Source organism: Thunnus maccoyii, chromosome 9 (genome assembly GCF_910596095.1).
Source record: "Thunnus maccoyii chromosome 9, fThuMac1.1, whole genome shotgun sequence".
In the NCBI taxonomy this organism is placed as follows: Eukaryota; Metazoa; Chordata; class Actinopteri; order Scombriformes; family Scombridae; genus Thunnus; species Thunnus maccoyii.
This window is the reverse complement of record NC_056541.1, coordinates 9,253,785-9,276,755: the sequence shown is the minus strand read 5'-3', so window position 1 is coordinate 9,276,755 and position 22,971 is coordinate 9,253,785. Positions and strand designations below refer to the sequence as shown.

Here is a 22,971-nt window from a genome sequence, read left to right as displayed (position 1 = left end):
TTTTTGATACTTTTGATACTAGTGCATTTTGTCACCAATACTATTTACTGTATGTTGAACATTTACCAACTTTTTTAGACATTTGTTTTAACTTTTTTCTAATTTATAACTGTACAGAACTGCACTGGATTCACAACACTAGACTACATCATGTGGGTTTACATGTAGACTTTGGTACAAGCATCATAACATTCATGGAGTTTACTGATGCATTTGAGGGTTGGACGTACTGCACTTTATGACATTGATTTTTCCTGATTGTTCTCTGCATTTATTTATTTATTTTTTTTTTTGATATGTTGCATCTATAGAACTTTGTATTTGGATACTAACAACTGCACTTCCCATACATATTTTTTAAGGTCATTATAAGCTCTAATATTCCCTTTTGTCAAACATTTACCCTTTTGAAGGACCAGTGACTGAAAGCTGGTCTTCATTATTAAATACTAGAATTAAACCAAAGTGTGGAGAGTCTGTCTTTCTCCATATTTGATGTTTTTGTCCCTCTTGCACCTACTGTAGCATTGTTACCTGAGTGAATAATCTTATAAACTTTACAATAAAAATGATCAGTGGTGCTGTATGAGTCATTCAAGATAACTGTATTAAAAAATAAAACATAGCCTAAATTGAATGAGTGGAATTCATTGAAATATATACTTAAATTAGACCTCCCTGTTGGAATAGTAATACTGACACAAGACAATAGCAGTGAAAACCTGATTTTCTTGATATTACAAAACTCCACCATAGAAGGTCACACTAAAACTGACACTCTCACTGATACACCGATCAGCCAAAACATTAAAACCACTGACACGTGAAATGAGTAACATTGATTATCTCACTAAAATGGCACCTGCCAAGAGGTGGAATATATTAGGCAGCAAGTGAACAGTCAGTTCTTGAAGTTGATGTGTTGGAAGCAGCAAACATGGGCAAGTGTAAGAATCTGAGTGACTTTGACAAGGGGTAATTGTAGTGGCTAATTGACTGGGTTGGAGCATCTCCAAAACAGCAGGTCTTGTGGGGTCTTCCCGGTATGCATCAGTCGGTACCTACCAAAAATGGTCCAAGGAAGGACAACCAGTGAACCTACGACAGGGTCAAGGGGGCCAAAAGCTCATTGACGTACATGAGAAGCAAAGGCTAGCCCATCTAGTCCAATCCCTCAGAAGAGCTGCTATAGCACAGGTTGCTATGGTAGAGAGGTGTCAGAAAACAGTACATTGCAGCTTGCTGCATATGGGGCTGTGTAGCCACAGACTGGTCAGAGTGCCCATGCTGACCCCTGTCCACCGCTGAAAGTGCCTACAATGGGCATGTGAGCGTCAGAATCGGACCATGAAGCAATGGAAGACGGTGGCCTGGTCTGATGAATCACGTTTTCTTTTACATCATATGGATGGCCTGGTGCGTGTACATCATTTACCTGGGGAAGAGATGGCAACAAGATGCACTATGGGAAGAAGACAAGCCAGAAGAAGTAGCGTGATGCTCTGAGCAATGTTCTACTTGGAAACCTTGTGTCCTGGCATTCACGTGGATGTTACTTTGACATGTACCACCTACCTAAACATTGTTGCAGATCAAGTATATCCCTTCATGGCAACGGTATTCCCTGATGGCAGTGGCCTCTTCCAGCAGGATAATGCAGCCTGCCACACTGCAAAAATTGTTCAGGAATGGTTTGAGGAACATGACAAAGAGTTCAAGGTGTTGTCTTAGCCTCCAAATTCCCCAGATCTCAATCCGATCGAGCATCCAATCCATGGAGGCCCCACCTTTCAGCTTACAGGACTTAAAGGATCTGCTGCTAACGTCTTGGTGCCAGATACCAGAGGACACCTTCAGAGGTCTTTTGAACTCCATGCATTGACAAGTCAGAGCTGTTTTAGGGGCACAAGGGGGACCTACACAATATTAGGAAGGTGATTATAATGTTATGGATGATTGGTGTATAGATGCATTATAAATATACCAATGCATTATATACATCGGTATATTTAGATTAGACAATTCAACAGTGTAAGGTGTTGACAACATAAAAATGCTGCTTACATGTACACAACAATGAATCAATTTTAATTTTCAAATCATATATATACATGTGTGATAAATATAACATTGGGCCATTTTGCATAATGATTACTTTTAGTACATTTTTCTTATGTACTTTTACTTAAGTAAAAGATCTCAGTACTTCTTCCACCACTGTACAAATCAGTGTTGGCACCCCTACAGTGTTGGCTACTACTGAAATGCTTCTGATACCACTGTTCACCACTAGATGACACCATTGGTCAATGTCACAAAGGCAACACAAGAATACAATAACAAAAACATGTACATAGACAAACTGTATATATATCAAAGGATAGGTTCACATTTTTTCAAGTCTGTCTTAAGTGCTGGAGAAATAAAAGGTTTATTACACCTTTTGACAGCTAATAGCTCCAAATTGCCTATCACTTTTAACCAAACAGGGACGACTAAACAACAAAACAAAGCTTCATTGAAAAGTATTTTCAAAACACCGGTTCAAAGGTACTTTTGTTAAAGGACAAGTGTTTGGATTGAACTTTCACAATCAGGGATTTGAGCTTAAACTCAGTAATTCTTCTTTGAGATGCTTTTTCAGTTTTTTCTCTTTGCAGAGAGATGTTGGACACATTCAGACACACTGAAAGATATCTGCTTGATTTGACTCATTTGGATGACTGAAGTGTCATATTAGCTTCAGATAAACTTTTACATACATTTTTGCACAGAGGGAGGAACCGTCACTTACATTGTAGGGGTATTATGAATTGATCTTCTAATGGTCAGTATGAACAGGAATGAATAGAGCAAGAAAAACCTATTTCAAAGTTCAATTGGGCTCCTGACTGTTGTTCTAAGGCAGACTTGAAAAATTGTGAACCTTTTCAATTCACACTGGAATAAAGTAATAATTCAAGAGGGTTCAAATGGATATGCTTGTGGTTTAAGTCAATTCCCTAAATTTTGTATTTTAAGCTTGTTATATTATCCATTGTGTCAAATATTAATCTGAAAAGTAACTAAAGCTGTCGAATAAATGTAGTGGAGTAGAAAAGTGCAATATTTCCCTCTGAAATGTAGTGGAGTGGTGAATTTGACTGTTATGGTTATCACACGTATTACCAATAACAGTCTGGAAAGTAATCACGCATGCGCAGTGGTTGCCTTCACGCAGGCTGGGATGATAATTACGTTTCTTTGGGCAGAGCGCGAACACACCGCTGTGAATAAGAGCTGTCTAACATGAGGCGGCTGACACAGAGGTAGATTTTTGATCGGAAGAGCCTCTGTACGTCGCGTTTCTTGTTTGGAGAACCCTCCCCTTTTGTTTTTTTGCCTGGCATTAGTTTCAGCTGGAAGTCTGCCGTGGAGCTGTTGTCACACAGGCCGCGAATCGGCGCTTGTTGCTGGGAGGAGACCTTCCAGACCCGCCGCCTCCCTGCTAGCATTATTAGCTGGCTATGATGCGTCGCTGCTGCTGGTGTAACGTTATTTCCCACACAGCAGGCCACTGTAAAGCGAGGCAGGTCCTTGGTTAACTGTTTTCCCCGACGGAACTGAAGGGTGACTTGGAAATACACCACACCTTTCAAGGTAATGTCTTGCCAGCTAGCTAACGTCATTCACTGGGCCGATGAATGCAGTACACACTAGCAGCTAACGGTTAGCCGCTGTACATTTGCATGCTTGGCCGCTTAGCTAACCAAATGCAAATGTTGTACCCTGTCAACTAACGGTAATTCCCTGGTTAATGGGGTTATCACAGCATCAGCATACAGAAGTCATAATTAAAGCTAATCTAGTTAATTAGCAATTACCTGGCTTGTCTAACAAGCCAGCATTGGGCCGTTGCTGTTAACATAATGGTGAGGTGGTAACGTTGAGTTAATGCTACAGGTAATTTAACATTAAGGTTACCAAGGTAACTGTATTTTTCTGGCGAAATAAAGGTGATATGCTCAGACCTTAACTAGTATTACAATATGTATTAGCAGGTGCATGCACTTGTTTGTCCTCTAATGTTAAATCGTGATCATATTATAATTTATGCCATTAAAAATGCTGCGTAGGACATGTTGCACAATGTTTAGGTACTTCAAATGTTAAGTAAGACGGCTTGTCCAGTGTGTTTTAAGCCTCACAAAACAGTGGTGAGAGTGGTAGTGGGATGGAAATGAGACAGCAAGACATCAGCTTGGTGTTGAAAGTGAAAGTGTACTGAATTTGATATGGGCACTGCCTGGAAACTTACTGCATACAGTCTTTTTTTGTTAAGAAATACTAATAATCTGTATTTGTATAACACTTTTAAAAACAAAATTACCAAGCTTCACATGAGAACTGACAAAAAACATGCCTAAACAATAACAACATAAATGATTAGGACTGTACATAGAATATGATGAACAAAATAAATGAGTGCAAGATACATAACACCCCAAAAAACACTTAATACTCAAATGCAAGTTTATAAATATTAGTTTTAGATAGTTACTGAGGTAGCAAAACAAATCTTAACAGAGAAGCTGTTCAAGAGTTTAGGTCCCTGACACCAAATGAACATTTGCCTGTAGTTGTAAGTCTGGATTGGGCAACCTTAAACATTGAGGCTGTAAATCAGTGTGATGGAGTAGTTTATCAGCTATCAGCAAGATTCCTCAGGTGTTTTACTTTCCGCCTGTAATTTTGGCTTGTGCAGCTTATGTGATGATTAATGGAAAGTAGGAAAATGTTACACTGATCATCATCATCATCATCAGATATCTTTTACTCTGCAGCGGTAGACTGGTACATCATTTCAATACCAGATACTGCAGAGACACTGTCTCCACTCTGTCATCAAGCATTTGACATAATGAATGTGATCATGCCTGCAAGGATGCCACTTTGCTACTTATGTCTCAACCGCCAGATGTAAGCCTAATTGACCACTAAAAGGAGGATTAGGAGCAGCATCCAAAACAGTATTTTCCTTAATAATCAACAAACACCAGATGATGATTTTAATTAAATATTTATTGAAAAAGAACTCTAAGCCACTGACGAGTCATGCCAAGGGGAAATGCAGCTTGGCAGATTGTGGATGATAATGTCCTGTTATTTGGCTGTTTCCCCTTGCTCAGCAATATGTTCAGTCTAACTGTGACTGTAATGTGTTTGTTTTTTTATTTTTTAAGGATGGATGTTGATTTGTGTGCTGGCGGGGACAGTACCAGGAGGAAAGTGGATATGGCTGGGGTTGCAGAAGGCACAATGGACGTCGTACCGTTGGAGATGTACGACTCTGCCAGAGCAAAAATAGCTGCCAACCTGCGGTGGCTGTTTGCTAAAGCCTATGGCATCGGTAAGTGATCTTAATTTACATTCATACTACTCAGAGTTTTTTTTTTTCTTTAAATCGCCAGTGGGCTGCATGACTTACCTGTAAGTAATATCTATATATTTACCCTCTTAGATGTTAGGTGGCACATTTATGACAACAAGATAGTTTAAGAGAACCTCCAATCTGCAGCATATTTTCTTATTCTCCTAGTTATTTCAGATGTTGTTGTTGGAACAATGTGTTTACTCTTCTCAACATTCAGCAGAATGTGTAGAGCTTCAGTGGTGAAACACTGACAGCAAGAGCCCGAGAGAAAAGAAAAAAAAATATTTGTGCATGTGTGCACTTGAGCCAACACTAATTCCCTCTTGACACTTGGCAACTGAAGCCTCCCTCACTGACTTAACCACATCCTTCCATTCTTGTAGGATGGCCAGTGAGATTGAACCCAAATCAGGCAGAGTGACAAGCACTGTGAGGATTAGGCTTTATTTGCTAGACTGTACTCAGAGCATGGAAAATACTGATCTGAGCTGCCAGTCACTCACACTCCCTGTTAAGATGGTATCAGCATTAGTAAGTGGGCCTCAAGGCTAGATGGTTCTTGTCTGTGGTTGATACAGTAGAAGAGCTGAATAGATTTCAGTGCTGAGTGGAGTTGTATGAATTTTAGGACTGCCCTGAAGGATTTGTTCTGTTGTGACTATAATACCAAAAACTTTAATAAAACCCAGCACCATCGCTGCTTATTGTCTATTGAGTAGTTGATATGCTGAGTCCACTTTCTTTACACTGGGTACAGAGTCTTTGTCTGTACTTGTTGTGTCTGTGCTTCAGTACAGTCCTCACCAGTACTGTCAGCAGCTTAGCTTTAATTTAATATGGATCTGAGGTTTGGTAATAGAAGGCATGTAAACTGTTGGCAGTTTATTAGGTACACCTAGCAAAAAACTAAACTAGTGAAGGATGCAGCCAAAACTAATACAGCCTACCCAAGTGACCTCAACAGGATGGGCAAAATATTAGAAACCTATCTTAGTATAACACTCAAGTGTTCTATTGCGACTGTGTCTCCAACTGAGATTTGTCAAATTGCTGTAAATGCAAACAGTGTAGCTTGTTGTATTTATGGCTGCGTCCACAATACATGCTGAAGTGGCTCTGATCTGATTTTTTTTTTTTTTTTTTTTTTTCATGGACGTGTGAACAAACCAAATCTGATTTTTTTTTTTATCATATCAGATCTTGGCAACTTGCATATGTGGTCCTAGATCTTATTCATATCCGATCTCTGGTCACGCAACTGCTGTCAGAACGATCAGATCAGTATTATTGTGTTTGTTTTTTTTTAAACATCTCACTTCTCTGCGCCTGTTGCCTCATGTCGTCATTATTCAGTGTCTGTAACTCACAGCTCGGTAAGAATAAACAGGGAGGAGAGCAACATAAATATTTGTTGAGCCTTTATGGAGACACTTCTCCACAACAAGTAATCCTGAACATGTATGCTAGCACAACCGTGTCATCCATGTTTATGACTTGACTGTCACACAGAGGACATTATTGATGTTTTTCTTGTACTCACGTGACTCACATTTTAGTTAGATCTGTGCATGCGTGGCAGTTTAGGACCTCAACAGTGTTCACACCAGAGCCGGATGCATGTCACTTAAAAACATATCACCACAAAAAGACTGGATATGACTAAAAAAATCAGAGTTGAGCATTAAGGTCTGTAATGTGAATGTAGCTTATTGCCGTGTTTCCACTACATGGTACCGGCTCGGCTCTACTCTACTCTACCTGACTCTCTGCTTAAGTTTTCTGCATTTAGTTTTTCCACTGCAGATAGTACTCCCTCAATTGGGGCGGGGTTTGCAGGGATGACGGTCGCTGATTGGTCAAACACACACATAGCGCAGCTGCTTCAACTTGTGTACTGCTTCATTCATAAAACAAGGAAGCACTCTAGTATCAGTGTAGGGCAGGACATTTCTCTTTGTTTGATAACGTTAAAAGTAAAGTCAGACTTTGTAGTCGGCTTCCTGGCTCGTTTTAAAAAAGACAAGAGAAACAGAGAGAGTGCGAGAGAGAGAGACAGCGCGGCGTCGGTCGAGAGAGGAGAGGAAGCAGTGGAAAACAGTGAATCAGACAAACGACCGAACAATCAGTTGTTTGCAGTGTTTTCACGTCACCTTCTTAATCAGCTCAGCTCGCTTGGAACCTCGAAGTAGCAGGAACTGTCCACAACTTTTGCGCAATGAAAAACTAAAAAAGGTGAATAGAGTTGAGCCGTACCATGTGGTGGAAAAGCAGCTTATTTGGGTACATAACAGTGGTGGAACAAGTGTTGAATGGTCTTCATGTTGTTGTTTTCTTGTGCTTCCTCTACTAGCAGGTAACCAACCATAATTTGGAGCTCCAGTTGAATTAAAATGGTCAAATAGTGACACTAGTTAAAACACTCCTGTGTCCTGTAGTAACTGAGACTCCTGTCCTTCATATGACCAGCCGGTACAGTGTTGGCATGTTTTAAGATTAGATATGCTATGAGTCAGCGGGGGCTCAACTACCAGTCTTACATTGTCCTATTCTTACATCAGATTGCGTTTCGTCTCTCTCCTCCAGCTTAAGGGGTTTTCTGAACCAGTGTCCAAAATTATCTTTTTGAATCATCTGCAGTGGGAACCGGTAGATGGAAAAAGTCCACTAGCCAAGCATATTTTTTACTGGCCAAAATAGTAAGTTGCCCTTTTGTGTCTCACATACAGGAGTTAAAATTCTCAGGCACCGTGCCTGATTTCAGGTGTAGAGCAGTTTTAAATTCATACAATATTTAATCTATAAATACGTTATACACATTTCCTACTGGACAACTTTCAGGCTCACAGATCTTTTCTTGCTTTAATCCCTGCATATACATTCTTTTCAGCACATTTCATTGGGATAATGACATATTAATAGCTATTTAATTAAAGGTAGCTAGCATCAGACTGGCGGCATGTGACAGGTTAGCAGAGAGCTGTGATGTCGAGTAGCTGATGTCCCATACAGTGAAAACAGTGCCAAGTAAAAAAACAGCATGTCTACACTGTATAGGGACAAACATGAGTAATTTCGGAAAATCTACCCTCATTTGGCACTTGGCGGGTGTTGATTTCTGCTCTGAACTATGCTGTAGTTGGTTGTCTCTTTCTGCTTCTCCTCTCTTAGTGGTCATCTCTTTGAGCTGCATCAGTGTCCTTTAGTCTTTCTTTTGGTGGCTCCTTCTTGTCTCCATGCTCTGTTCTTTACCTGTACTCTCTCCTCTGCTTCATCTCTTTCCACTTGATAACAGCTCTGTTCAAATCAAACAAGCCCTGAAATGAGCATCAGATTGGTGAAGTTTGCATTACTCAGTGAATTTCTGAATTTGGTTTTAATCCTGCTTTGTGTGGTGAATCTAGTTCACATGACAAAATTGCAATAGGTATGACCATAGATCCTAATGAATGAATGTTCATGCAACACAGTCTCCACAAACTGTTGAAAGGAACATGAAGTATACATGAAGCGTCACCGGAAACCATGATTTACTTCAGCATCGCAAACTCTTGACTGAGCGTCCTCTGCACTTACATTACATGAGTAGTGTGTCAGTAGGTTTTTAAGTTTTTCTGCACCAGAGAGAGAGAAGCTCTCACAGGACTGTTTTTGCCACAATAGCTTGTTTTGGTTCCAAAACAGAGAATCATGACACAATATCCATTGTAACAGCATTTAATCTATCGAGGATCTCACATACTTGGTCTTCATGTCATCAAAAGCTGGTTTTTGAGTGTGGAAGTCAATAAGCTTGTTTAAACTTGTTACCATGAAGAGAGCTGAAGAATTTCAGTTGGGGCTCATTTGTTGTTTCTGCAATTCATACAGCTTGTTACTTCTGACGGCAAATTTACTGAAAAATACAAAAATTGACCTGAAATCCTGCTGAAACTTTTTCACCTCTTGCACAGATCTGGCTGCGTCACTAACAGCAAGAGCATGATGATGAGCTGTGCAATGCACACCCACCGACTCTGAGTTGAATTCCTCTCTGACTCCTCGGCGGCATGCTGTCATAACAGCAGCACCATCAGTACAAGTTTATTTCCATCTAAATTCTTCTCTGTCAGCAATTGCTTCACATCCTCTACAATTTCAGAGTCCCTAGACAATTTTGTTTTAATGCTGTTGTCATCTATATACCTTACATAATATAATGAGTCACTTACTGTTACTTATGTCTGTGGACTCATTCAGCACTAAGGAAAACACAGGACTTTTTAGCGCAGCCTTGTCAACATCCTCCACAAGTGTACTTCTTGCAATAGCTTGGTGCATTTCTGACAGACCTTTCTCATTAATGTAGCTTCCATAACTTGATGTGTCATTGCTCAGCTTTCTGAAAGGAGGAAAATCCATCTCTGTCATGAATTTAACCAGACGACCAAATTAGTTTCCTCCTCCGCACTGCAACTGTACAATTTCAATAGCATTAGATCACATTCTTTGCTGAGTCTGCCTCGTGCTTTCTTTTCAAGGCTGCTTTATGAGAAACGCCGTCCGGGTGGCGACTTAAAGTTGACGTTTTGTAACATCAGCTGGTAAAAGGCGCAGCACTGTAATGTTACCGTTACCTGTCTGAGATTCCAGAGGATTAATGTTACTAAAGTTGACGTTGTTTTAGCCAGCGGTTCAAGTTTGCAGGCCTTCAAGTTCACATCATTGAAACCTGTCTGTATATGCTAGCGAGAGATGCTGCAGCAGCAGAGGCGGCTTGTAGCCTTGTAGAGAGAGAGAGAGGGAGAGGGAGAGAGGGAGCGCGCCAAGTGTGTTGTCAGCGGAAGTCGGTCCATCAGATGCAGGGCTTCCAGCCAGAGTGTCCCGAATTCCACACTGGTGCAAACGATAGCTGGACATTATTAGACATCACTGTCTAGTGACTCAAAGTGTCAAAGTGTGCGTGGGAATTTCCTGCATTATAAGTGCTAGATTTTTGGGAATTGATCAAATTATGCGCAATACCCGGACTGAAATTCAGGCCCTGTATGATTTACAGTAGGCCTTGTTGTTTTAGAAGGAAGTATAGTTCAGCTTTTCTTTCTATTGGCCATGAGGAGGAAAAAAAAACAAAAACGCTGTCATGTGTGAGAATGTTGACCTAATTTTCTCTAAGAGCCTTCACTCACATAATAAATTTTTAACCTCTAAACTCCGACATGGCAACAGAGAACATCCTGAGTGGTTGGCAGGTGTTTGAATCATCATCGGTCAAAAATGTAGCAGGATTAACGTGACCGCATACCACCATTGTTTTACTGCAGGGTTGCTGTTTACCTTTTGATTTGCAGTAGGGTGTCTCCTTATCGTAACAGTAAAGCTTGGTCAGTGTTCATTTCTGCTATCTGATGCACACGTCCCGTAATTCACTGTTTTGCATGTCAGTTGCATCAGTGTCTCTGGTCATATCATCCATCATTATTTCAGAGTTCAGTTCAAGCTTTCCTTTGTATTTGAAGTCATTACATATCTGTGGTCATTACACAGATTTCCTGATGTCACGGAAGGATTTAACAGATGACAATAAAACGTGAGTTTTAATGGTAATCCAGGTTATGGCTGCAAAGCAATTGTCTGTTTTGTTTTTTCCTCCCGTGTTTTTGTTCAAAACCCCCTCTACCATTCATTACTTAGGTTGAAATATAGTCTGAGTTCATATTAAGGTTGACTGGCATAATGGCATCGGCTTGCTCAGTTCACTGTCATCACAGGCTCTGGCTAATGACGCAGACTGAAAGATGGAGCATAAGAACGTCTCTGTACAAACAGTAACGATGCACCACGGATGATCTTGGTTGGAGATGCTGTTCAGAAAGCATACAGTATCCCCAAAGCTTTGGCAGCCTGCAGGAAAGCAACCCTCAGGTGCAGATGCAATTATCTTCCTCCCATGGGAACTGAATGTATTAGGCCCATATGCTTTTCACCCTATGGCTCATCATATGGTGTCTGCTATGTTGTTAATGCTGCACAGTTGCTAGCCTGACTCACCCAATGAGTGACAGACCGTAGCGGAGTCACGTAAACGGTCTCAGTGACGTAGTTCATTAGATATGAACACGGCCACCCCGTGATGCGGGGGGTGGTGACGGGTTCAGGTGCATCTGGTATGTATTCATCACCCCTTGCTTCCATGTCGAGCCTTTGATCGTGCGTGCACGGTCTGTGTTTGTGTACATGCACTCCTGTCCTACTGCCCTCTGTGTGTGTGCCACAGCTGCTCCCAGCCTGAGCGACAGACAGCCAGACACAACACCGGCGAGAGCGAGCACCTGCCATAATCGCAGGGTTATTGCTAGTCCTCACCCTCAGCTTGTGCTGATCATGGTCGGCTGATTCTTATGTAGCTCATCTTCATTCTCGTGCTCCACCCCATCCCTGTTAGTAAAATGTTTTCAGCCTGGTTCCTGGTGGCGGGAGGGTGGAGGGGCAGCTGCCACGCAACATCAATGTCTGTGGAATGAAGTCAGACGTGAAGACTTGCCCTGGTCCGACCCCTTTGTTTTCATACACAATCACTCCCACTGTTACAGTGTGTTTATATACTCAGACACAGCTCTCCAGGAATGACCCACACGACTGGATGTTATGCATAATAGATTAATGCTACTGTACAATGACCTTCTTATTTGCACCATGCGTATGGTGGCAGACAGCAATTTCAATGAATACCTTTTATGTAATCTTATACTGACATGACCACATATCTTCATAGTTACAATAGCAGGGAGGCTCTTTATTGTTTCCTAAATTGGATCAACTAATGACAAAGAGTGTGATACGCCACATGAATGGTTTACAGGCAGAAGAGCAGACACAAAAACAAAGTCAGGAGAGAGAAGAGCAACACTTACCTTTTAGGAAGAACCACAAAAAAAAAGGAAAAACGTGTTAAAACTAGGAAACCCCACCAGTGATGTTAACTAACTGAACCTGTTCAATGCTAATCCTGACAAAAATGTGCTTATACTTAATAAACGGTCACATTAATAATTAAATTGGATTAGTAATTTTGCAACAAATAATCATCTAGTCTACAAATACACTAGTAAAAGATATCCATCTCATTTTCCTCTAAGTTTACATCTTCAAACCAAAAGATCATTTAATCTACCATTTATAGATGACGAAGAAAACCAGTAAATATTTAGGTTTTAGAGGCTGGAACCAGATCATTTGTGGCATTCATGCTTTAAAAAGTATTTAAGTGATTTAACCAATTATCAAAATTGTTGGCAATTTAATTTTCTGTCTGTTGACTAGTCATTACAGCTCTAATCAAACCCTCACTACAATGTGATGAAGGCCACAAAAATGTCCAGAAAACCGACGCCCAGCAACACAATAGGACTTAAAAAGGCTCTATTTTTTTTATTTAATGTTTTCCCCAAGAAGTGGGACACCTCTGCAATTCTGTATGTGTGCTTAGTGTATTATCTCCCACAAAGTATAGCGGTGTCGGGCAGCCGATGGAAGAAGCTGCCCGCCTGCCTTCCTGTTTTCGTGAACAGGAGATTGCTGACGAGCGGCTCCCTTTATCCTGTCAGTCAGAGCAGAGAGCAGACACTAAGAACACTCACATACAGACACACACACACACACTAACACACACACACGGCTTATGCTGTGTTGCTGGAGCTCAGGCATAGTTCAAAACAGATTTAATGGAACAAGGATATTTCTCTGCCCACACCATTTTGTTGAGAAGTGGAGGATTTTGGACAGGTTTTGTGCATCATTCCAGACCTATTTTAAGCTTCAGTGTGTAGTTTACCTTAGAGTATAGAGCATGCTTTGTCCCATGCCCTTATATGGCTGTGGTCTCTGATTTTTTTATTTTTTGGAGAATGACTTCACATCCATAGCAACTGAATCTCTTGTGTAGGTCATTGTTTCTTTTAGTTTTTGTGGCTCCAGTATTGGTGGAGAAACCCACCGTGTCACCTGAGAACAGAGCTTTCCATAAGCCGACTACTTGTTTAAGTCCAGCCAGCTACTTTTATTATATGAATTTTTGATTCTAATAAAATAGTTTTGACTCACAAGTTGCTATGTGTGTACATTTACGACCACTAGGCTCTGCTTCAAACATGCCTATCTGTCTATATCAATCTCACCCCTCACATGCTCTATATGAATGTTTGTGTGCGCGATCAACTGAGAGGTCCTGCCGGGTAGAGAGCAGAGAGTCATGCCCTGGGACCCCCTTAGCTGGCTACTGCATATCCTTGTGGAAAACCCTGTGAGAAGCCTGCTGTTGCTGAGCTCTGTGCTCAGCGTGGATCTGTTTCCCAACGTACTCCCGAGGCAATAAGCCGTGACTTGTCATTTCAAATGCTCATGTTTACTCCAAGTAAACTGAAGCTGTTACAGAACAAATATTACATAGACAGTGCGGTGCTTTGTTGCATTCCTGTAGCCTGTTGACACGGCAGAAGTTTGATAGGTGTAGGCAGGTACTGTTGAGTTGTCAAGGGTCAAAGGTGCTGACTTTCCCCCCCTCAAGTCAGCCTCATTCTCCTGCTTCATACAGCGCCACATTGTCTTATTTCTGTTTCTATCCTGGTCACAATTAGAACGTTTAACCCGCACAAGCTTCTTCACAACTCACCTAACCTCTCCTCTCCATTGCAGACCATATCCCAGAGGACTTAAGGGACCCGTTCTACACAGACCAGTACGACCAGGAACACATCAAGCCGCCCGTCATCCGCCTGCTGCTGTCCTGCGAGCTCTACTGCCGCGTCTGCGCCCTCATCCTGAAGACGGAGCAGGCGGCTTCTCTTCAGTCCCACCTGTCCGTCATCCAGGCTCTGTCCAGGAAGGGGATTTACGTCGTGGAGAGTGACGACACGCCAGTCACAGAGGGAGACCTGGCCTGCGCGCCCATCAAAATGGTGAGTAGATGCAGGGAAGATTAGGAAGAGACACGGTTGTATTCGCCTGGAAAAAAAGGGTGTGGTAATTCTTTTTCTGGCATCTTATATGCACTAAAAGACAAATTTCAATGGAAGCTGCTGCTCATAGTTTATACGCTTGTTGTTTAACAGAGACATTCAGCACCAGGCACCCCCCACAATGTTGCAGCATTTTTACAAAATACAGTTTGTAGCACAGATTGCCTGTCAGAGAAGAAGGAAACCAGGCTGGAAGCTATAACAACTTTGCACATTACCTGTAACATCCCCACCTCTTCCTGCTTCTGATGTATTATTGTACCACAGTGAAAGCAGGGGATGAGGCTATTGATTTTTATCCTTATCCAGCTGTGCAATCAGTCTCAACCACAGGCGTTAGAGACACCGAGAAAGCTTAAATCCAGTGTAGAATAACCCCTAGAATATTGTGAATAGACATGAAGTTTCAGTTATTTGCATTTATTTCAGATTATACACCGTGTGTAAATGAAATATAAACATATGATTTGCTGCTCAACTCAGTGGAACAATCTCCAGATGATTTGGCTCCACCCTTATAATCTTTTATTCAAATAAAGAAAAGGAATTTGACTGTTACTCATGCTGGTCGTGTGAAGACTGAGTTTGTGCTGTGTTTGTTATTGTGCCATGGTAACAGGGGCTTTTTTTTTTCGTTGGCCAGACTTAGTTTGTCTTTCTCCTATAAAAGTTGGCGTTTTTGTAACAATATTAATGACAGTTGCAGTCAACACAATTCTGTTTTTAAATTGTGGACATGTGCAAGATGTTGGCTGGATCACAGGCACTGATTACTGAGTTGCATTATGATGAAAAATCCAGTCAGCTAAATGAATGAGAAAACGGAAACACTCAAGTCTTCCCAAAAGAAAAAAAGAAAAGCTGTATTAGCAGGATTATCTTGTGTTCAGAGTTCATGTTTAAATCAGAGGACGTTGCTTTAACTCTGTAGTTTCCAACTGTGGAAATAACTAATGATGGAGTGACGTAGTGGAAATAACTCTGTTTATTACTTTGTTGAAAATATCATATATCAAGTTTATAAAAAAAAGTGTAAATCCTAATAATAACTGGTGCCTGAGCCTACTCAGAGCAGGCGGGTAATCAGGGACATCGGTTAAGAGGGTTACTCTTGCGTTAATACTTCTAAGAATGGATTTTATTGTCTGTGATATTTTCTCACCTACATTTTTGATCTGTTAAGAGCATTTGCTGAATGTTGGCGCTTGAAAACCTTCCCCTTTTGTCCTCATAGCCCAGTTTAAATGCCTCTTATTCAGCCTTGTTCTGCCCCGTTGGATTCATTAGTTTCGATAAAATGTAGATTCTACTTCAAAAAAATAATATAAACATATGTGTTTAAGCCGGAAATCAATGGCTCAGCTCTGTAGACCTCTACTGTAGTCATTATACGAGTGTAACGCTTGTAATGTTTTCACAGATCAGCTCTTAAACAGGCTGAACGTCCTCGGTTTGTAGACCGCATCCTGTAGGTCGTCACCTGAACCAACACCACCACGTCACAGCGTAGTGAACGAAGCACAGAGCCCCCCCCCCCCCCTCCTCTGTGGCAATGAGATCTCATGTCTCACATTTTCACAAAGTGCACTTCACGCACCAACCGGCTCACTCGCTCTCAGCCATCTTCCTACCCTTTTGTTGCCATGGAAACCGGCAACGGTGAGGAGCAGGCCTCCTCTCTGCAGGCTGCTGGGATGTGTGTCTGCATTTCCTGCTAGTGGCCTGACAAAATAATCCACGCAGGCCTGTGTGTAAGCATCCAGACACAAAGCCTGGTGAGAGGATGGAAAATCCTGGACAGGACAGCGCTTATCTCTGATAGACTGTTGGAACCCCCCCTTCCAGTTTGCTGACTTCACAAGGCGTTTCCATAGAAACCTGCATTTTCTGTCTTGTGTATGTGTGTGTGTGTGTGTCTGTGTTTTGTGTGAATGTAACAGATCCTATACTTGCAGACAGTTCCTCTGCACCTTGTCTGACTCTTGTTGGGGCAACAGCTGAGGCTTGTAAAACCTTAAGAATCCAGCCGTCCTCTCGGGTCCACTTAAACCTGCGAATGCGTATGTGTGCGAACACACGTGTACACACACACACACAGCTCAGGGCAACAGCAGCCCTGTTCCCCGTGGGGTTCCCTGCTGTGCTGATGAAGGGCAGAGTGAGAGTGTTGGACAAAAGAACAAAAGATCGAAGAGTACATCACGCTGTTATATTTGCCCTGTTGTGTATTTATTGAGTACTACTTATCGACATGTAGTTGCTCAATTTAGTGCACATTTTTAAGTTGAGGCACGCTGAATGTTGCTGCAATAACATGCTTTGTTTTTCAAGTCTTCTGCTTGTTGTTCTGCATGTTTTAACTCAACATTTTTTCCGTTTTTTTCTTGTATCTGTATAAAGAAACATTTTCAACACAGTTTTTATTTAACCCTTCATATAAGGGATCATTTTGGTTTCATATCACTTGGTTGTAACATTGTACTTATGCAAAGATGTCTGACAGGACAAGAAATAGGCTACAGATAGTCAGACATGCAGTTTTTAAACAAACATACAGTATTTCATAGAGGAAATGAAGAGGAATGGTAAAATAATCACTCAAACTATTGTTTGGAAAACATCCATCAGAGTTTATTGACTGACATCCTGAATCAACTTTGACCTACTGAACTTGCTGTGTTGGTTGCGAATGCGGTGCAACGGGGGATCAGAGCCAACATTTCTGGTGCACTCCATATTCAATTTTACTTCCAAATAAAGTGGTTTCTGATGTTATGGCTATACTTTTGTCTTGTTTACAACCTTACCCCATCTAAATAGGTTTTAGCAATGTTACTGTGTTTGCAGCTGTGCAATAACGATGGAAACAGTGGCCAGTTTTACAAAATGTCGTGTTGTAATGAACCTGAATTATCCTTTAAATGAAGGCAGAGTAAAAGCAGCCGTGAACAGAGATCCGCCAGGCTAAAAGGAACACGCCCTATGTACTTAAACTCCTTTTGAAAACACAAACAGCTCAGCAAAACAGTGAGTACTGTGTAAGTGAATCCAATGAGCCAGCAGAACTTGAGCAGCCTTCAGCTTCCTGTAGACACAGTCTTTATCTTTTCCTGTTAAATAAACTTGTCCCCGTCTTGTATATTACAGTCCGGGTTTATCAGGGAGTAGATTTTCACTGTTGTCATCTGTGTCCTTGCGGTTCTTGCTGTGGAGAAAAAGCTCTGAATAGCTCTCATTCGTTATTTTAACGAGCCTAATCTCTGTGCACTTCCATCATCAATTGGATTAGTCAGGCAGCATGTTACACAAAGTACTGACTGAAACAATGGCATGTTTATTATTTGTCATGTAGTGGATTCAGAAATTTAGAAATACAAATAACCAACGTCGGCATAAAATGAGACTCAGAAATAATGGTTGACGACCAAATTAGGTTTTAGAACAGACAAACTAATCAGCTCAGAGCAGAGATTGAATTAACATTTGGCTGGTGTTGGTTCCACCCTGCTTATAAAGAGGAAGATTTTTGACTGGTAGGCACCAGGTGTTGTGCCACTTGCAGCAGGGATACCGGTGCTGGTCCTCTGTTATAATAGGATGAAGACAGTGTGAGGTTGGTTGTCGTTGCCCCAAATGAGAGCTTTCACTTTCTTTTTTAGTCAGTTGGACAAAACAAGACATTTGAAGACGTCATCTTGGATTCTTTTCACTGTTTTCAGAATTTATTTTAGACCAAATGATTCATAGATTAATCAAGACAGATCATCAACAGATGAAATAATCAAAGTAGACTTTGTCATTCAAGACCAAACATTTGAGAAGCGCACCGCCAATGAAACTGTTCAGTCCTTGCTTAAAAACAAAGATAAAGACTTAGACTTAAATATAATATTCCCAAAATAATTGTGAGCTGCAGTGATTAAGCCACGGTGATTATTTGAAGCTCCCAATTCGTCCCGTCAGAGGTTTGAATTAGACAGAACCCCTAATCCATTAGTCTTACCTGTTCATCCTCACGCCACAGTGGTTACGCAAGCTAACTAGGTTTTTAACACTATACGACCTTTAATGATGGTTAATTACCTGCCAAAGAAACTGGTACACACTTCACCAGTGACAGACCAGCTGGTGGCTTCTTTCTCTTAAACGAGTAGATGTAACTGTTTTTAAAATGGTTGATTTGCTTTGTGTAATTAAAGAACAAACAGATGGTTAGATCATGCTCCACACTTGGAGCATCATAATGTTTTATGATGTTTGATATGGCATTAGATTGCAATCTCAGCTTCTTTGCCTCCAGCTTTGATCTTAATTGCATTGGAAACATGTGGAGGGGGGAGTCCAATGAAATTGAATTGTCCTCTGTGTTTCTCTTCCTGTCTTTCTCATCCAGAGCGCTCACATGCCCATGATCGATGCCCTGATGATGGCCTACACAGTGGAGATGATCAGCATCGAGAAAGTGGTGGCTTCCGTCAAGCGCTTCTCTACCTTCAGTGCCTCTAAGGAGCTACCCTTCGACATGGAGGACGCTATGGTCTTCTGGATCAACAAGGTCAACAAACACACACACACAGACATGAGCGGCGTGAATTTAATATAAGAAACACAGCAGCACATATTGATTAAAGACTTTTCACAGTGCTTTATAAAAACCTTTCATACATGTTCCATACTTCTGTGTAGCCTCTCTAAAGTCCAGCTGATAACAATCATGGTATGACTCTCACTCACTCACTCACTCACTCACTCACTTGTTTGGCACAATGTAGGATGAATAATGTGTTTTCATATTGACACAGTCAAGTGACAGTGGTCCACTTGTTAAATTGTGGCTTGTTTGTCACTGGTGCTAAGAGACGGGTCAACAGATAAGAGTGTGGATCTGGTAGCACATACAAGAGGCTCATGTTGCACTCATCTGTCAGTAAGTTCGAAGGCCCGGAAGTAGCGAAAGCAATGACTCAGTGTGTCCATTACTCACCATGATGCCCCACACCATCGCTGTCGGGGGGGAAAGGAATGTGTCCTTTTGTGATGGGCAGTGTTTCCTCAGCTAGATTTCACCTGGAGGACATAACTGGGTTTCTAGTCAGCTTTCCAGTATGCATGCGTCAGTCTGATAGCAGAGCAGGAGGATGAAAAGAGAAATCATTACACATAGCAATAGATACTTTATATAGCATTTAATTTGCCTCTAGAAGTCTAAATAAGTTGGTTTCCAGGAAGTTATGCTGTCTGTCCTCTTATTGCACCGTGAGGGGAAAAAAACTGTTAAGATAAGAGAGCAATGCTTCCAAAATAAGGTTATGGGGGGGTGTAGAGGTGAAATCAAATTGCAGACTGCTGCATGTATACACAGATTTACAGTAACCAGGTCACCGCAGCGCATGTAAACACGTTCTACGATTACCTGCATAACCTGGCCTTCATTGTTTCTTCTGCAGGTGAACACTAAGATGAGAGAAATCACAGAAAGGGAACACAAAGTCAAGCACCACCCGTTAGAGTCCCCCAGCCACCAAAAGGTAAAGTATCTCAAAGTGTAAGGATAAAAAGAAAAAATAAAATAAATGAAGATCCAGAACGGCCAACAATTTTCTGCCAATAGCTTAACATTTCTGGCCTGTGGGGAATTTTAGAAGTAACTCTCTTTTTATTAGAAATATTTTTCCCTCTTTAAGTCTATAACCAGGTGGGTGTCATCTCCACAAAATCAAGAAGAAACGTAGTTATTAATGAGGAATGTTTCTTCCTAAAGGCATTTTGGAGTTGTTCTGACCCTGCTCTCTTTTTCTCTGTTTAAACCGGAAGCAGATCCGATCCTTTTGTCTGTGACCTCTGACCTATTTAATCTTTCTGCTCCTGTTCCTCATCTGTCCCTCCCTCCCCCCTCTCTTGTCCCTGCAAACTGGATAGTCTCCCTCCAAATGGTATTGGAAGCTAGTCCCTGTAAGTTGGATGCCAGCCCCCCCCCTCCTGCCCCCCTCCTCTCTCTCTCTCTCCCCATACCCCAATTTCTTCCCCCTCTCCCCCTTTGCACGCATAGTTCTGTGTTGATGTGCGCACACTCTCCACCATGGCTCATTCAAGCTCATTTCTCTGCTGCTTGTAGCCGGTGTGTCAGCGAGGGGGGGAGAAAGCTGACAGTAACTTTTTTGTTTCTTTTTTTTTTTTCTCTCCTCGTGGCAAATTTGTCACACAGGTGTAAGGTTATTCTGACCTTTTGTAAACTGTTCAGATATTCTTTGCAGCTATGCAGTGTGTGCTATCTCATTTCAAGCTCAAGTAGGCCATGTGGATTCACCCGTGCGTGCGTGCGTGCGTGTGGTATTTGCTTGCCGAGTGAGAATAAGAGCAAATCCATGCCTACACCACTCCTTTTGCTTTGCAGTCCCATCCCTGGCCACCTCCTCTCACTGATCTGCTTTGTCATTCCCCCTTTCTTCTCCGATCTCTCTCTCTCTCTCTTCTGCTCTCACACACACTGTTTCCTCTGTGCCCACGGACTTCTTTGACAGTATCTCTGCTCTCTGTGTGTGTCAGCCTGATGTCATGCACGAGCTGGCCCAATGCATGCTGGAGCCAGAGGAGCTCTCCGAAGCGGTACAGTGTTCCTTCTTAGTCAGGAGAAGACTCCCTTAACTTCAAACTCTCTTTTGTAGTAGAGCTTCTATAGTTTGTTTGGTAGTTGGTTAGTTCACCTGTTACTCGTGGCATAAGCTACATCAGTACAATCGGTATAATTATGTGAAATAAATAAATCATAAATAAATCAAAGTTAATGCTGAGCAAATCCTGTTCATTAAATTTGTAAGTAATTTTGTTTATTTTGTTGTGTTGTGCTGTACGAGATCTGTTTAAATAGTGCATAGTCGTCTCTACAGCTGTAACAATTAGTTGATTATTAGATTAATTTATCATTTTTAAGAAGAAAACAATCCAGATTCTCCAATTCCAGCTTCTCAAATGTGACTATTTTATCATTCGAGGACGTCACCCTGGGCTTTGGGAAACAGTGGTTGACATTTTTCACCATTTTCTAACATTTTATGGACCAAACAACTAATTGATTAATAAAGAAAATAATCAACAGATTAATCGATAATGAAACTAATCGTTAGTTGCAGTTCTAGTTGTTTCAGACTTGTGTTAGGGGTTGTTTTGAGGACTCAGAGTAAGTGTTAAAATCAAGCTTTGCTTCCTTTTATTAAAGGGTTTAACTGTTACTGAAGGTTATATTGGACTCTTGATAAGTTTTCTTGTTGCAGTCATTCTGTCTTCTGCAGCATGTGATGCAAATATACTGGTTCAAAGCTAATTTGATCTGCATTTCTGCATAACTTTGATTCATTTCTTCATGTGTCTTTTGCTGTCGCCATAAAGATTGATTAGTCATAACATAGAGAAAGGCGTTTCCAGAACAAGGTGAATATTTGCAGGTCATGCAGAAACATATCCAGGCAGCAGTACCAGTCTGTGCAGTTTGCTTTGTGCAGTGCACATTTATGTTGTTTCAAATCATAGTTCTGCAGGTGATTAGTGAATAACAATGTTTAGCAGATATCGTTTGAGTTAGTCGTGTTTTGCTAAATCTTTAAATCAATCTATTGTTCATCCTAGCCAGCTGTATGAGTTACAGTGTATATATATCCAAAACGAGTGCATCTGGGGTGAGCGAGTTTCTCCATTACACAGTCATTTCCCATAAGTGGGCCAGTGATTACCCCAGTTTCCTTCCCGGTCAGCTGGTACTTGTTGCCTGGTTAGACCGGGCTCTCCTGCTGGCTGCCTTCCTCCTGAGGCCTGAGGAAGGTTGACCCATCCGCTCTGTGTTCATATCACCGCTTTAACACCTCCACCTCCCATCTCCTCGTGATAAAACCAGGGTTCTCCCTAAACTGGGTGATCAGGAGGATCTTTTTATTCAGCAGCAAAATTACACTAAACTTGCTGTTGATCAGTTGAAGAGGAGTTTCTACTTCTATTAATAAAAGCATTTTGCTGTGAAACTCCCGGGGATAACCTTGATGCATTCTTAAATCGATAGCTAAGGGCATTAACTAAAGCTGAAAACATCCATGATCAATATATGCTTTGACTAGTTCAGATGTGAATCTCAGCACAAAAGAGATTTGTACTTGTGACACTAGTCGCTGCCTTTAGGATGTTTTAAAATGTGTCACTTGTTGGTAGTACCGTAGTGGTGGTGGTGGTGGTGGTGTGTGTTGTTGCTGTGGCTTTTCATCTCATTAGATCCTCATCCTCTCCCTCTGCTGGTTAGGTACGGTATCGTCGGGAGCACGCCTCGGGCCGCCAGCTGCCCTTCTTCCCACTGCTGGAAGACCTGATGAGGGATGTTTGTGACGGAGCTGCGCTGCTCACCGTGGTCCACTACTACTGCCCGGACCTCATGAAGCTGGAGGGTACGATGCGCTCGCGCGCACGCTTTCCCCACACTGGCACAGACAACACCCTCGTTCAGGAGTCGGCCGCTTCACAATAATAATCAGTTCCCCCCTCAAAGAATTTTCCTGTAACGATCATCAAGCTTTCTTTGCTAAC

General features: G+C 41.6%; 1 protein-coding gene across 2 annotated transcripts in view; it reads left to right on the top strand.

The window, feature by feature from the left end:
- Positions 1–3,219: 3,219 nt before the first annotated feature.
- The window catches only part of camsap1b (calmodulin regulated spectrin-associated protein 1b), a 28,898-nt gene continuing 9,146 nt past the window's right edge, over positions 3,220–22,971 (top strand). For both annotated transcript variants that reach the window (XM_042421380.1, XM_042421379.1), the window contains exons 1-6: positions 3,220–3,639; positions 5,223–5,389; positions 14,084–14,346; positions 18,800–18,961; positions 19,854–19,934; positions 22,691–22,832. In XM_042421380.1, the coding sequence (XP_042277314.1) occupies positions 5,224–5,389; positions 14,084–14,346; positions 18,800–18,961; positions 19,854–19,934; positions 22,691–22,832 (814 nt within the window). In that variant the 5' untranslated portion in view covers positions 3,220–3,639; position 5,223. The remainder of the gene's footprint in view (positions 3,640–5,222; positions 5,390–14,083; positions 14,347–18,799; positions 18,962–19,853; positions 19,935–22,690; positions 22,833–22,971) is intronic.